The sequence below is a fragment of the Lycium barbarum genome, chromosome 1, assembly GCF_019175385.1.
Source record: "Lycium barbarum isolate Lr01 chromosome 1, ASM1917538v2, whole genome shotgun sequence".
In the NCBI taxonomy this organism is placed as follows: domain Eukaryota; kingdom Viridiplantae; phylum Streptophyta; class Magnoliopsida; order Solanales; family Solanaceae; genus Lycium; species Lycium barbarum.
In genome coordinates this window covers 168277653-168292011 of record NC_083337.1, presented here as the reverse complement: position 1 = coordinate 168292011, position 14359 = coordinate 168277653, and the positions used below count along the sequence as shown (strand labels likewise).

Sequence of the window (14359 nt, the reverse complement as noted above, 5' to 3'; positions counted from 1 at the left end):
TTTTCAAATCTTAGTCTATTTGTCAAAGTGCCAACTCCGTGTGAAATTGCCCCCACCCATGAATGGACGTTGCATTCAAATAGTGAGAACCATAAACAAACACAACTCGAAGTTTAGACAGTTCATAATAATTTTACTTAAACAAAAATCGTAAAATAAGCAATCACAATGATAATCGAGTTTATTTATAATCTTGAGTTTCCGAATACGTTAAACGCCTATACTTATTGCTTGATTTGAGCAATCAGAATGAAATGACAATCGAATTTATTTATAATCTTGAATTCCTGAATGCGTTATACACTTATACTTTCGCTTGATTTGAGATTCCTACAATGTTTTAAGCAGTGGCGGAGTCAGAATTTTCATTCAGAGGGGTTCAAAAATTTTAAAAAGTAAATATACGAAGAAGTTAGGGGGTTCAACATCTACTATATATACATAATAAAATAATTTTAACTTTAAAAATACACTGTATTTTTTTGACCCACCCCCTGGAGCTAACGTGGCTCCGCCCCTGATTTTAAGATGAATTATGGAAGAATGTAGTACCCCTCACTGATCTTGATAATTGACATCAACAAATATTTTTATACTATCGACTCAATTTACTCTTCCAATCTTTAAAGAAGTTAATCTTTAAGAAAGTTCTCCACTAAAAAAAAATGTCCGATCATGTTTACTGTCTTTCAGTGTTTTAAAAGGCGAGGACGTAAGGCGGGGCGTTTTACATCTGCCTCAGTGAGGCGTAAGCCCCGAGGCACGGGGCGTAAGTCCCATGAAATTTTAATTTTTAGTATGTTATAAAATAATATAATTATAATAAATACTTTTAAATAGGTGAAATAGCGTAAAAAATTGAAGAAAATTATAAATAAGTGATATATATATATATATATGCTCCACCCCCTCCCCCTCTAAAAAAAAACTAATTAGAACAATCTATTATATGCTACTTACAAGTACAAGTGACTGCTTGTTACTTTTTTGAGATAGTAGACAAGATAAATAATTGAAAAATAATATATATATATATATATATATGCTCCACTCCCACAAAAAAACTAATTAGAACAATCTATTATACGCTACTTACAAATACAAGTGACTGCTTGTTACTTTTTTGAGATAGTAGAAGACAAGATAAATAATTGGAAAAGAATATATATTAGGCATTCTAGCAATAAAAAAAGGTCTTGACTTTTAAATTTAATGTTTCAGTTCCTTTTTAAAACATTTGAGTAATTATATGTTAACTTTTGAGAATTTGACATTATATTAAGGACTTATTTAACAAATTTCGTTTTAGTTCGAAGAAGTTTTTTGGGCTTGCGCCCCAACACGCCCCAACAAAAAAAACTCGCCCCAAACGCCTGGGCGTACGCCCCGAATTGCTGGGCGTACGCCTTTGGAGACTTTCGCGCAGACCCATCGCCGGGGGCATTTTTGGTACGCTCCGCCCCAAGGCTCGCCCCGAAAACGCCTTTTAAAACATTGCTGTCTTTAACATAAATACTACGTAAGTACTAAAATTTATACAAATTCAATATTTATTTCCAAAATTTATAACCTTGATACACAGGAATTTAAAATCTTAAATCTGTCCCAGTCGCGTTCAGTTTCTTCTAATCTTCTAGTCCAATATGGCAATATGTACAAACCTTAGTCATTTTATCACTTCATAAAAAATCTAACATAAAGATTTTATATCTCTCCTATTCCTTTTAGTCACTCTCACCAATCAACTAGCAACAAATAATCCCACCAAAGCATTGCTACAAATTCTTCAGGCCCAGGCTCTCTATCATCACCAAATTTATCTTCTAATTGTTATGCTTTTAACTTCTTCCTAATTTCCTCTTTTCACCCTCAATAAAATCCAAATGTAGGCCAAAAAAAATCTCACATTTTTTTTTTTCATTTTTCCAACAAAAACTAATTCAAGAAAATCCAACCTGACCTTATTGGTGGAACTTCTGTACCAGCACATTTTTACTTGTGCTATTCTGCTGTCAAATCAACACACACTCACCTATCACATTTGTCTCATTTCCATATTAAATGGTTGCAATCAATTACAACTTCAACCTTCTGTTTGGTGTCTTCTTCGAAGCATCAGATTTATTATTAGATACAGAGTACAATGAACCGCTTTTACTGAGTCTTAAACTACAAATTTTAGCTACCCACGTAACTCTAAGATCCATAAATAAATAATTTATATCACCCTTTCCAAAATTTCAACTTATAACCAGTTTCTTGATTTTTAATATGGATAAGGGAAGATTTTCAGAGAACTGCAAAAATTCAGATGATGATGATCTTGGGTATGTTGAAACTGACCCTACTGGTCGTTATGGACGTGTAAGTACTTTTATCTTTAGTTTTTCTTGTAAAATTTCAATCTTTTTGCTTTTTTATTGCATGTTATAATATAACTTACAAGCCTTAAATTGGTTTTAATGATGGTATTGGGGTTGATCAATTATGCATTTACAATTCTTGATTTTTTGATTTTCACAAATGGGACAGATAAAGTTACAATTTTTGTAAGTTGAGTAGTTTTTTCAAATAAAGTTTCAATCTTTTTGCCTTTTTGTTGCATGTTGTAAGCCTTAAAATGGTTTTGATGATGGTATTCGGGCTGTTCAGCTATGGCTGGAACTTATTGTAAGTTGAGTACTTTTTTCTTATAAAGTTTCAATCTTTTTGCCTTTTTTTTGCATGTTACAAGCCTTAAAATGGTTTGATGATGTTATTGGATTGATCAGTTATGCATTTACAGTTCTTGATTTGTTGATTTCCACAAATGGGACAGATAAAGTTACTATTTTTCTTGTTAAGTCAATTATGAATGATTCTTGATTATGTTGGTGTTTGGTTTTCTTTTAATGCATGGGCGGACAGTTGGAGGAAGTATTGGGGAAAGGAGCAATGAAAAAAGTGTATAGGGCAATTGATGAGTTGCTAGGTATGGAAGTGGCATGGAGTCAAATTAAACTTAATGATGTGCTTCAATCACCAGAGGATATAGAGAGGCTTTATTCTGAAGTTCATCTGCTTAGCACCCTCAATCATCCTTCTATCATGAGATTCTATACTTCTTGGATCGACGTCGAAAAGAGGACCTTTAATTTCATTACCGAGATGTTCACTTCCGGTACTCTCCACGGGTAATTCTCTTTTCCTTCTCTGTATATATATATAGTCACCCGTTTTGTTGCTCTTTAGCCCGAGATTTTGAGTCTCGAGCGTCTAGCATTTCACCACCAAAGGCATCTTGAAAGTGAATCGTATTCCATGAAAATGATATCTATCTAGTGTGATGTATGGAATATATGACAAAGGTGGATCCAGGGGCGGCTGAACCCAGTAACTTTTGCTTAAAATAAAGTATTTGTATTAAAAAATTCATTAAATATGTACAAATACTAAATATAGAACCCAATTGTTAGCACTTGAAGTTGTCGTTCCAAAATCTAGCTGGCTCCACCTCTGGGTGGATCTATTGATCGGTCATGTCATATAGGCCCGAGCTGGACATCTAATTGCTTCGATTTGAATTATCTGGAGAGAATCCGCCACTTGTTAATGTTGCGACTAATTGCAAGTCTACAACCTAGTGGATTTGCTTGAGGCTGCACGTGAGGGCCCTGCGATTAAAGGTCCCAATTTCGATGACTGATTGTGTTAGATTATGAGATACAAATTTGAAATTTTTTCTCCTTCGGGTTGGATCAGACATGTTATCCTATTATGCCAAAGGATACGAAAAACCGAAGAATTTAAATTTGAGTTTTGATGCCTATTACAATTAATAGGAGACTTGAAGGATCAGCCTACAGTTGGCATAAATATCGGTGATGGATTTGCTGACAGGGATACATTTGATTGAATGCAGATATAGAAAGAAATATCAGCGAGTAGATATTCGAGCTGTAAAGATTTGGGCACGCCAAATTCTGGAAGGTCTCGTTTATTTACATGAACATGATCCGCCAGTGATCCATCGAGACCTTAAATGTGATAACATATTTGTTAATGGTCATCTTGGACAAGTAAAGATTGGGGACCTGGGGTTGGCAGCAATTCTTCGTGGATCACATAGAGCACACAGTGTTATAGGTATAAACTTCAATCAAATATAAGGTGCATTAAAGTTATGTTACACATTCCACAATTACTACTAACTGTTTATTATTTCTATTTAATGCAATAGGAACACCTGAGTTCATGGCACCAGAATTATACGACGAGAACTATAATGAGCTTGTTGATGTATATTCATTTGGCATGTGCATGCTGGAGATGCTTACTGGTGAATATCCATATAGTGAATGTGTTAACCCCGCGCAAATATACAAGAAAGTGATATCTGTAAGATGCTTTTTTTTTTTTTTTCCTTCTTTAATATCTTTTCGACAGTTTTTATCAGTCAATCAGAAACTTACTTGCATGTCCTTTTATTCCTCGCCCAGGGTAAGAGGCCAAGGGCATTTTATAAAGTCCAAGACTTGGATGCACAAAGGTTTATCCGGAAATGCTTGGAGCCAGCATCAAAGAGATTATCAGCTAAAGAACTAATGCTTGATCCGTTCCTCATGTTTGATGATGTTGATGGTGAGTCGGTTACAATGATGCGACTTCAAAAGCCTATCTTGAATGATAAAATTTCTATTGAGGACCTCCACTTGAATGACGATGTTCCAAGGACTAATATGACCATCACCGGGAAATTGAACTCTGAAGATGATACCATTTTCCTTAAAGTGCAGATTGCAGATAAAGAAGGTATCTGCCCCTCTTCCATCTTGATCAAATTTCCAATTTCCTATTACTCAGCTTTGCTATTGAAGAATTAGGACTTTTTAGGAAAACATATAGATCCAATAAGATATAGAAAATTTATGTTACTGGTCCAGTGTCTACATAAATGCATGAAGCTGAATTATTCACGCACTGCGACTCCTTCCATGCTGGTGATTTATAATGGCTTTGAACGACTAAGGCTAAAGTATTAACCTATGTTGCTTGGACTCTCCAAAAATGATGCCGCACCCGTGTCGGATCCTTCAAAAATGCACTACTTTTGGAGGATCCGACACGCACCTGTGTTCATTTTTTGAAGAGTCCGAGTAACATAGGTATCAACACTGTCCGTGCAGGTGATGTTAGGAATGTGTATTTCCCATTCGACACTCTGACCGACACTCCCGCGGAGGTTGCAAATGAAATGGTGAAGGAATTAGAAATTACAGATTGGAAGCCATGTGAAATAGCTAATATGATTGATGGAGAAATATCTGGCCTGGTACCTCAATGGAAGAAATGGAATCAGTTTGAATCCGTTGATTACCATGTACTAGGCTATAAGGATGATGATAACGATCGCCATAACCCTTTCCAAGGTTTCTCTTCTTCTTCATCTTCCCAAGTGTCGTTGTCAGGTATGCTCTCCTCTCAAGTCACGATTGACACAGACACCACTAAAAATCATTGGCTTCATGGTATTATGATTTATCTAATCTCGTGTTATTTTATCAATTCCATGTACATTGTCTTTGCTCAATCATTGGCAGATTTTGTTTTATTGGTTCGCGTTGTTGAGACTTGAGAATGAACTACATATGTTAGTTGAGTTATAATAAACATTTTTCGACCAGAAAAAGTTAACATGATGCGAATATTTATGCATTTGTCACTACATTTTAATTGGCCTTGTTATTTTGAGTGAATGTTAACATTTCTTTGATTGAATATTTAACTGTTTGAATTATATCTGATCACAGTGGCGGAACCATTTTCACTAAGGGGGTACAAAATATGAAGAAGTAAACACACGAAAAACCAAGGGGATTCAACCTCTACTATATATTCACAAAAATAATTTTAACCTTATATATATAGTGTAATTTTTCACCGACCCACTTGGCTCCCACTCTATCTGATCAAGTCATCACCTACTCTTGCAGGTGATATGTTTGATGACACGAGCTCTCAAAGCTCGTCACACACTGCAAATTATTCCAACTTCAATTATTTCTCTGATGATGAGAATGATCGTGTGACAGCCTCTACAAGACAAAGTCAGCCAGCTAATGCAATTAGTCACCACACGTCCCGGTTCTGTCCCGAGGAAAACTCAAGCATCGGGCACTCTTTGGGAAGAACATGTTACAAACAATGCAAAGGTATGGTAGAATTAGAAGGAAAAACTTCTTCCACTTCTAAAGGGAAGGGAAGACTAACTAGGAACAGGTCCTTAGTGGATATGCGAAGCCAATTGTTGCACAAGTCATTAGTGGAGGAAGTGCACAAGAGACGAATGTTCAAGACAGTTGGTGCTGTGGAAAATATCGGGTTTCAACAACCTTACGAGGATTTGAAGAGGATCCCTCGATCGAAGAATTGTACGTATACCATGAAATTGTCGAGTGATGGTAAGGGACAAGGTCACAAACCAAGAAGACATTGATTTCTCTCCTCCAAAATATGTTTTTTCTTAAATTCTAAGGTACGAGTATATATCTATACATATCTTAGTTTTAAGCAGATCCGAGTTTTGAATTAGGCAGCTGATGTAAATGACAATAAAAGTGGTTGTTCGAATGTTGTACATTTGTACATTAAAGCAATGCAACAATAAACACCCTCTTGCGTTTATGTGCATCCCAGGGGAAATACTGGAACTTTTTTTACCTGCTTTTAATTATTTTTAACATTGAGGGTTCACCCATTGGCAAGCGGGATCAAAATTTCAAGACCACTCATTTCCGAAATCATTGCATGTAAATTCCTGGGAATATTAATTGTTTTTCCCGACCAAAGCCCAAATGATGTGAATATAGCCTATTAGATAGGCCCAAAATTTGCTCTAATGACTCTTGTTTGTGCCACTTACCAGACTCCTTTTTCACTTTACTCTCCAAAAGCATTATACTCGTGTCTTGCCTAATTGTTGGGCGTCAAATGGGCAGGTTAGGATGAATTTGAGCGGGTTAAAATAGATTGAGTTATTAAATGAGCAGGTCATTAACCCATTTCTAAATGTTACTTGGACTGAGATGGGTTGGATCAAAATGGGCTAAAATGGTTATAATCCAACCCGCTCAACTCTTATTAAATTTTAACTAATTTTTTTGTTAAAAGATCTTAATGATAGATTATGTAAATATTAATTTGAATATTTTGTAGTCTACTATTTTAGGTTAGCATATTTTGTATATTGTGTAATCTCCTATTTTAGGTTAGAATATTATTCTCCTATTTTGTATATAAACCAATTCAAGTAATGAAAGGATTCAAGGAAAATATTTCTTACATGGTATCAGATTAGGGTTTCTTTCTTCTTCCTCCTTCTGCTACGCCCTAAATCCCTACCTTTTTTTCCTCCCTAAGTCGTCGCCCCCTTCTCTTTTTTTCCCATGGCCGACACACCTACCACCCCGGCTAAGCCCACGTTCCACCCGGCCCTCGCGGTCTCCAATATCAAGAATCACATCTCTGTTACTCTTGAGATGGAAAACTCACAATACAGTACATGGCCCGAGCTTTTCAAAATTCATGCTCGTTCTCACAAGGTCCTTCATCACATCATTCCTCCCCCTAAAGGTAAGGAGAAGCCGACTCCCAAAACTGATGAGAAAGTTGAATTATGGACCACCATTGACGCCACCGTGCTTCAATGGATTTATTCGACAGTTTCGAATGATCTGTTAAACACTATCATCGAACCAGACGCTACTGCCATGGACGCTTGGGATCGCTTGCGTGATATCTTCCAAGATCATCAAATTTCTCGTGCGGTGACTCTCGAACAAGAATTCACGACGACTCGTATGGAGGATTTTCCCAATGCCTCCGCCTATTGTCAATGTCTCAAGAGCCTTGCCGATCAACTGAAAAACGTCGGGGCTCCCGTGACGAATAGCCGCCTTGTCCTTCAACTGGTCTCGGGTCTCACTGAAGCGTACAAAGGGGTTGGGACACAAATTAGCCATGCAAAGCCATTACTCCCATTCACTGAGGCTCGGTCTTCCCTTGTTTTGGAGGAACATGAACTTGCGACTATGGTGTCTCACAGGTCTGGTTCGGCTATGGTGGCTTCGGTCGACGACGCGCCATTCCCCTCGGACAACACAAGCTCACGCCGAGGGAAATCAAAAAATTCCCGCGGCCAAAATTCTGGAACTGGCCGTAAGGGGGGCTCGGGCCGCGGCTCAGGCAGCGGCAAAATCACCGGTGGCCGCGGAAATTCTGCCCGAAGCAGTGGCGGTCAGCAACAGTGGACTGCCGGTCAGCAGCAGTAGACTGGCCACTGGCAGTGGGTCCCCCAGCCCCGCTGAGCTGCTCCTCCCCCCTGCCCGTACCCGACAGCTTCTTGGGCTCGTCCGCCGCCTGTCCCGCCACGGCAGCAGGGTATTTTGGGCCCTCCTTCAGCTCAACAGCTCTACACGGCGGCAGTGGCCCCTCTCGGGTCGTATGTTCCAACCGACATTGAGTCCGCAATGCACACCATGACCTTGAACCCACCCGATCAAAATTGGTACATGGACACCGGGGCCACTTCTCATATGACATCCTCAATCTCTCGTCTTATTTTAATTTGAGCAATCAAAATAATGGTATTGTTGTGGGAAATGGTCATTTGATTCCAATTCGTGGTTGTGGTCATACTAGTTTGCCTCCCCCAAACCCCCCTTTATCCTTACGCAATGTCTTACATGCTCCTAAACTCATTAAAAATTTAATATCAGTACAGAAGTTTACCACTGATAATTCTGTGTCTGTTGATTTTGATCCATATGGGTTTTCTGTGAAGGACTTTCAGACGGGGATGCCACTAATGCGGTGTGATAGTCGGGGAGATCTTTATCCGGTCACCACCATCAAATATCCAACCACTACTCCATTAACCTTTGCGGCGTTGTCTTCTCCTTTTTGGCATGCTCGCTTGGGTCATCCGGGAAATTCTATCTTAGATTGTCTTAGGGTTAATAAAAGCATTGAATGTAATAAATCTAGTCTTTTTAGTATTTGTCGTTCTTGCGTTCTTGGTAAACACATTAAGTTGCCGTTTGATTCTTCTATTTCCGAAACTTTGATGCCATTTGATATTATTCATAGTGATTTGTGGACCTCTCCCGTGTTAAGTTCATTGGGTCATCGATATTATGTTCTTTTTATGGATGATTTTTCGAAATTTTTATGGACTTTTCCTTTGGCTAAGCAATCCGATGTTTATCCGAAATTCTTAGCTTTAAAAACCCACATTCATACTCAATTTGAACGTCATATTAAAAATGTCCAATGTGATAATGGGAGGGAATATGATAATGGTCAATTCGGGAAATTTTGTGAGTCTAATGGGATGTCATTTCGTCTTTCTTGTCCACATACGTCTTCACAAAATGGGAAAGCCGAAAGAAAAATCCGTTCTATCAATAATATCACTCGGACTCTTCTTGCTCATGCTTCTCTCCTTCCTTCGTTCTGGCATCACGCCTTACAAATGGCAACATATCTTCTTAATATTTTACCAAGTAAATTATTAGGTCACGTTTCTCCTCTTCAAGTGCTATACCAAAGAAAGCCATCTTACTCTCATCTTCGGGTTTTTGGGTGTTTATGCTATCCCCTCTTTCCTTTTCCGACTATCCACAAATTGCAAGCCCTGTCTACATCATGTGTCTTTTTGGGGTATCCTACGAATCATAGAGGGTATAAGTGTTATGATATATCGTCCCATAAAATCATTATTTCTCGTCACGTGATTTTTGATGAGAATGTCTTCCCCTTTTCCAATTTACATTCTCCCACTTCTATTACTTATGAGTTTTTGGACGATGGCATTTCCCCATTGTGGTTGCATCACTTGGCTTCTACTACCCCCTCCCACCGTGACCCAGCCCGCTGCCCAGTCCCCTCCCACCGTGACCTAGTCCGCTGCCCAGTCCCTCCCACCGTGACCCAGCAGCCCGTTGCCCAGTCCCCTCCCACCGTGACCCAGCCCGCTGCCCCTCTCCCCTTAGCTAGCAGTCCCCTCCCACCGTCACCCCAGCCTCCCCCTTCTACCAATCCGTCCCGAATGGTGACCCGGAGTCAGCATGGTATTTTTAAGCCAAAACGCACGTTTAACTTGAATACCATGGTTACGAAATCCCCTCTCCCTCGTAACCCTGTGACCGCCCTTCGTGACCCGAATTGGAAAATGACTATGGATGATGAATTTGATGCTCTTATTAAAAATAAGACGCGGGAGTTGGTGCCCCGTCCACCTAATGTGAATGTTATTCGTTCTATGTGGATTTTCACTCATAAAGAAAAATCTAAATGGTGACTTTGAGAGGCATAAAGCCCGTCTTGTAGGTGATGGTAAGACCCAACAGGTTGGCATTGATTGTGGTGAGACCTTCAGTCCAGTGGTCAAGCCAGCTACGATCTGTACCGTTCTCAGTCTTTCCCTATCAAAGAAGTGGCCTATTCATCAGCTAGATGTCAAGAATGCTTTCTTACACGGTGAGCTCAAGGAAACAGTGTATATGCATCCTCTGGGTTTCAGAGATCCCACTTATCCGGATTATGTATGTTTACTCCGTAAGTCCTTATGTGGGCTTAAGCAGGCCCCAAGAGCATGGTACAAGCGTTTTGTAGATTATGTCTCTTCTCTTGGTTTTTCAAACAACAAATCTGACAATTCTTTGTTCATCTACAAAAAGGGGTCCGATATGGCATACATGCTACTTTATGTTGATGATATTATTCTTACTGCTTCCTCAGATTCTCTCCGATGCTCCATTATGGCTCTCTTTGCCTCAGAATTTGCTATGAAGGATCTGGGTCCTTTGAATTATTTCCTTGGCATTCATGTCACTCGACATAAGGATGGCATGTTTCTTTCGCAACGCAAGTATGCCGAAGAAATCATTGATCGAGTTGGGATGTCTTCTTGTAAGGCTACTTCTACTCCGGTTGATACTAAACCGAAGGTGAGCGGCACATCGGGTGATCTTTATGATGACCCGACTCACTATCGCAGTCTCGCAGGTGCCCTTCAGTATCTTACTTTCACGAGGCTGGATATCTCTTATGCTGTTCAACAAGTATGCTTACACATGCATGCACCGCGACAGGTTCATATGCATGCACTGAAGCGTATCATCCGTTACATTCAGGGTACACTTGACTATGGTTTGCATCTTTATCCGTCCTCAGTTGCGGACCTTCTTTCCTACACTGATGCGGATTGGGGGGGCTGCCTGACACACGTCGGTCAACGTCTGGTTATTGTGTCTTTCTTGGGGAGGGGATAACTTGATATCGTGGTCTTCGAAACGCCAACCTACCCTCTCTCGTTCGAGTGCTGAGACGGAGTATAGGGGGGTTGCTAATGTTGTCTCCGAGTCCTGCTGGCTTCGCAATCTTCTGTTGGAATTACATTGTCCTATTCATAAGGATACTATGGTATATTGTGACAATGTGAGTGCCATTTATCTTTTGGGAAATCCGGTGCTTCATCAGCGCACCAAACACATCGAAATGGACATTCACTTTGTTCGTGAGAAGGTTGCGCGCGGACCGGTTCGTGTCCTTCATGTTCCTTCCCGCTATCAGATTGTCGATATTTTCACCAAGGGACCACCACAGGTCTTATTTGAAGATTTTCGGGACAGTCTCAGCGTTTGTAAACCTTCTGTTTCGACTGCGGGGTGTGATAGATTATGTAAATATTAATTAGAATATTTTGGAGTCTACTATTTTAGGTTAGCATATTTTGTATATTGTGTAATCTTCTATTTTAGGTTAGAATATTATTCTCCTATTTTGTATATAAACCAATTCAAGTAATGAAGGATTCAAGGAAAATATTTCTTACACTTAAAAACATTTGATAAGATTTTTTTATGGGTCAATTTGGGCTACATATTACCTTAATTCTTAAATGAACTGAATTAGACGGATTAAAATGGGTTGAGTTAATATCGGCGAGTCGGGCGGATAAGTTTTATTGTCTACTTTTGCCCCCTACCTAAGAACCTAATTGTGACAGTAAAACCGTTTTGTGCAATAATAATATTCCAGCATGTTTGTTAATGGCTATGGCATGCTATGTGAGTTATAATTTGAATAATTGATTTAAGGACATACAAATGCAAAGTAATGGTATATTTGCCCCATGCTTGTTACACTTTTGTGAACATAATCTTCATGGTGGATCTTTGATGAATGATGAGGCACCACTTTCCCCCAAAGGTCACTTCGATTTCCAGGTATAGAAAGGACGCTATAGTTTATCTGTTGGTGGATGCATCTTCTTGGTTCTTCCTTTCTTTTAAACAAAATGGATAAATGCATTGTGGTAGATGAATAAAACCCTTTACCTCATAATCAGAGGTCTTGGGTTTAAGCAATGAGATTGAGAAATTCATGGTAACGAGCGCTTTCCTCTTATATAGACCCAATGCAATTTGAATTTGAATTACAATAAATTCTGGATACCAGATGATTAAAGTAAAAAATAAGAAGGGATAAAATTGAAATTCCTTCGTCTTAGTTTTCTTACTAATATTAATTGAGGATGTATTTGATATGGAGGGAAATATTTGCTAGATTTTTTTTAAAATTTCTCATGTTTGGGTTGGTTAATGTTTTAAAAAATATTTTTTGAGAAAAATAGGTTTCTTAAAAATTAGGAAGAAAACAAGTTCCATAAGCATTCAAAGCTCATTGTGTATTCTTAGATTAAGTATAAATATTTTTGGAATAATATCTCTTTGCTTACTTACCAAATATCAAAATAAATAAGGAAAAATATACTTATTTTCCACAAAACAATAATTTTGTGATGAACTCAGGTAATAATATCTTTTTTTTGGTTTGTCGAATATTTGAAAATCTTAATTCTTATTTCCGTGACTTCATAAAAGTAAACTGTAGGAGAATTGAAATGTATCGATTTCATGCAGGGTATAACTAGAAAGATATGCTTTAACATGATTAGAAGCTAAGGTCCAACAAGAATTAATCAAAAATAAATTCCTTTACCCTTTAATGCACAACAGAGCATTAAATTATTTACTCACAAGACTAGAATGCTAAGGTCTTATAAACAAATGTCTAACATATCGCAAGGCATATTTACTTGATTGCATTTTATTGAAATTGAGATAATATCCAGAGAAATTTGACTTTACCTTTTTGTTTCCCAAGTAACTCTCATCAACTAGCACTAGTTTAAGGTGAACTAGCACTAGTTTGATATCAAACTTTAGAAGTAATTCATCAAATTGGTTAAATCTAAAATAATAACACTCTTTATTTAATACCCAATGGCTTTAATTAGAACTTTATATTTATCTGAAAAAAATTCATTAAATATGTATAAAATTATTAACTTAAAACCCAATAATTTAAGAGAATCAAAATTTCGAACTCATAAACTTCAAATTTTAGCTTCGCCCCTGCACATGCATATATCTACAGTTGGCTATAACTCTAATCAGAAATTACATTTCACTAATCAGTTGAAGAACTGCGCTCTCAAAGAGAAGGATATATAGATCAGGACCAGAAATAGGGAGCATCGCATGCCAAAATAAACAAACCTAATTACGCATGCCATCATTACACGAACCTAATAAATACACAAAATGTATTTTATATGAACGACTATCAATTTAAATTATTACTCATTTTCACCTTATTTTTATTAATAGTGTTAAATTAATATAGTTTAGTGTAAACTTAGAGTAATTATGAGTAAGTTTTTTTTCGGTCACTAACAAAATGAATAGTAAAAGGCAAATTCATTATCTAAATTTGATGGGTTCAACTCAAAGGCGTAAACAATCTACTTAACACAACAAAGCTTGTCGTATAGTAATAAAGGTGGTTCAAAATTTACTTTTAGGGCACACATTCAAAACCTACTTGTGACATTTTTGCAATTTTTGAATCCTCTTTTGGCAATATAAAATATACTATGCTGAAAATGATGATATACTCCATCTGCCTCTCATGACTAGATCGAGTTTGGTACTAGTAGTTCCCTAACAACCCTCCCCTGTTTTTCGATCAAGAACAAACCTACATTCAACGCAGAATATTCGGGTCGGGTGTTAACCTTGTCAATTTGTCTCTCTTCTACGTGTTGCCCGGAACTTATGTAACTGGCTCTAAACTGTGGTACTCATCTTCAAGCAGAGTTTAATTTCTGGTGCATGCATGTTGTGACTGCCACCGTCTCAACTCAAACTTTTTATGTATGCTCAATACATACGTGGCTCGTTAAATTTGTCCAATTTTTTCACTTAGTAGGCGTTTGGTGATTTCATATTTTGATTTTAAATCGACATTTATT

At 37.9% G+C, this 14359-nt stretch overlaps 1 protein-coding gene across 3 annotated transcripts; it reads left to right on the top strand.

The window, feature by feature from the left end:
* Positions 1-1859: 1859 nt before the first annotated feature.
* LOC132606542 (probable serine/threonine-protein kinase WNK4) lies at positions 1860-6663 on the top strand. Of its 3 annotated transcripts, none has more exons than XM_060320107.1 (8): positions 1860-2364; positions 2653-2670; positions 2908-3173; positions 3902-4125; positions 4220-4377; positions 4479-4791; positions 5166-5447; positions 5973-6663. In XM_060320107.1, the coding sequence occupies exons 1-8, from the start codon at positions 2272-2274 to the stop codon at positions 6473-6475; spliced, it is 1857 nt and encodes a 618-aa protein (XP_060176090.1). In that variant the 5' UTR covers positions 1860-2271; the 3' UTR covers positions 6476-6663. The 3 variants fall into 3 exon arrangements, with proteins under 3 accessions (XP_060176090.1, XP_060176092.1, XP_060176096.1); XM_060320113.1 differs by having other exon boundaries at positions 1887-2364; positions 2614-2670; XM_060320109.1 differs by lacking the exon at positions 2653-2670 and having other exon boundaries at positions 1885-2364.
* The last annotated feature ends 7696 nt before the right edge of the window (positions 6664-14359 follow it).

Coding starts and splice junctions, on each gene's coding strand:
- LOC132606542 (XM_060320107.1), top strand. CDS start 2,272: ATGGATAAGGGAAGATTTTCAGAGAACTGCAAAAATTCAGATGATGAT. Junction 4,378..4,478: donor TATACAAGAAAGTGATATCT/GTAAGATGCTTT, acceptor TTCCTCGCCCAG/GGTAAGAGGCCAAGGGCATT. Junction 5,448..5,972: donor TTCCCAAGTGTCGTTGTCAG/GTATGCTCTCCT, acceptor CTACTCTTGCAG/GTGATATGTTTGATGACACG.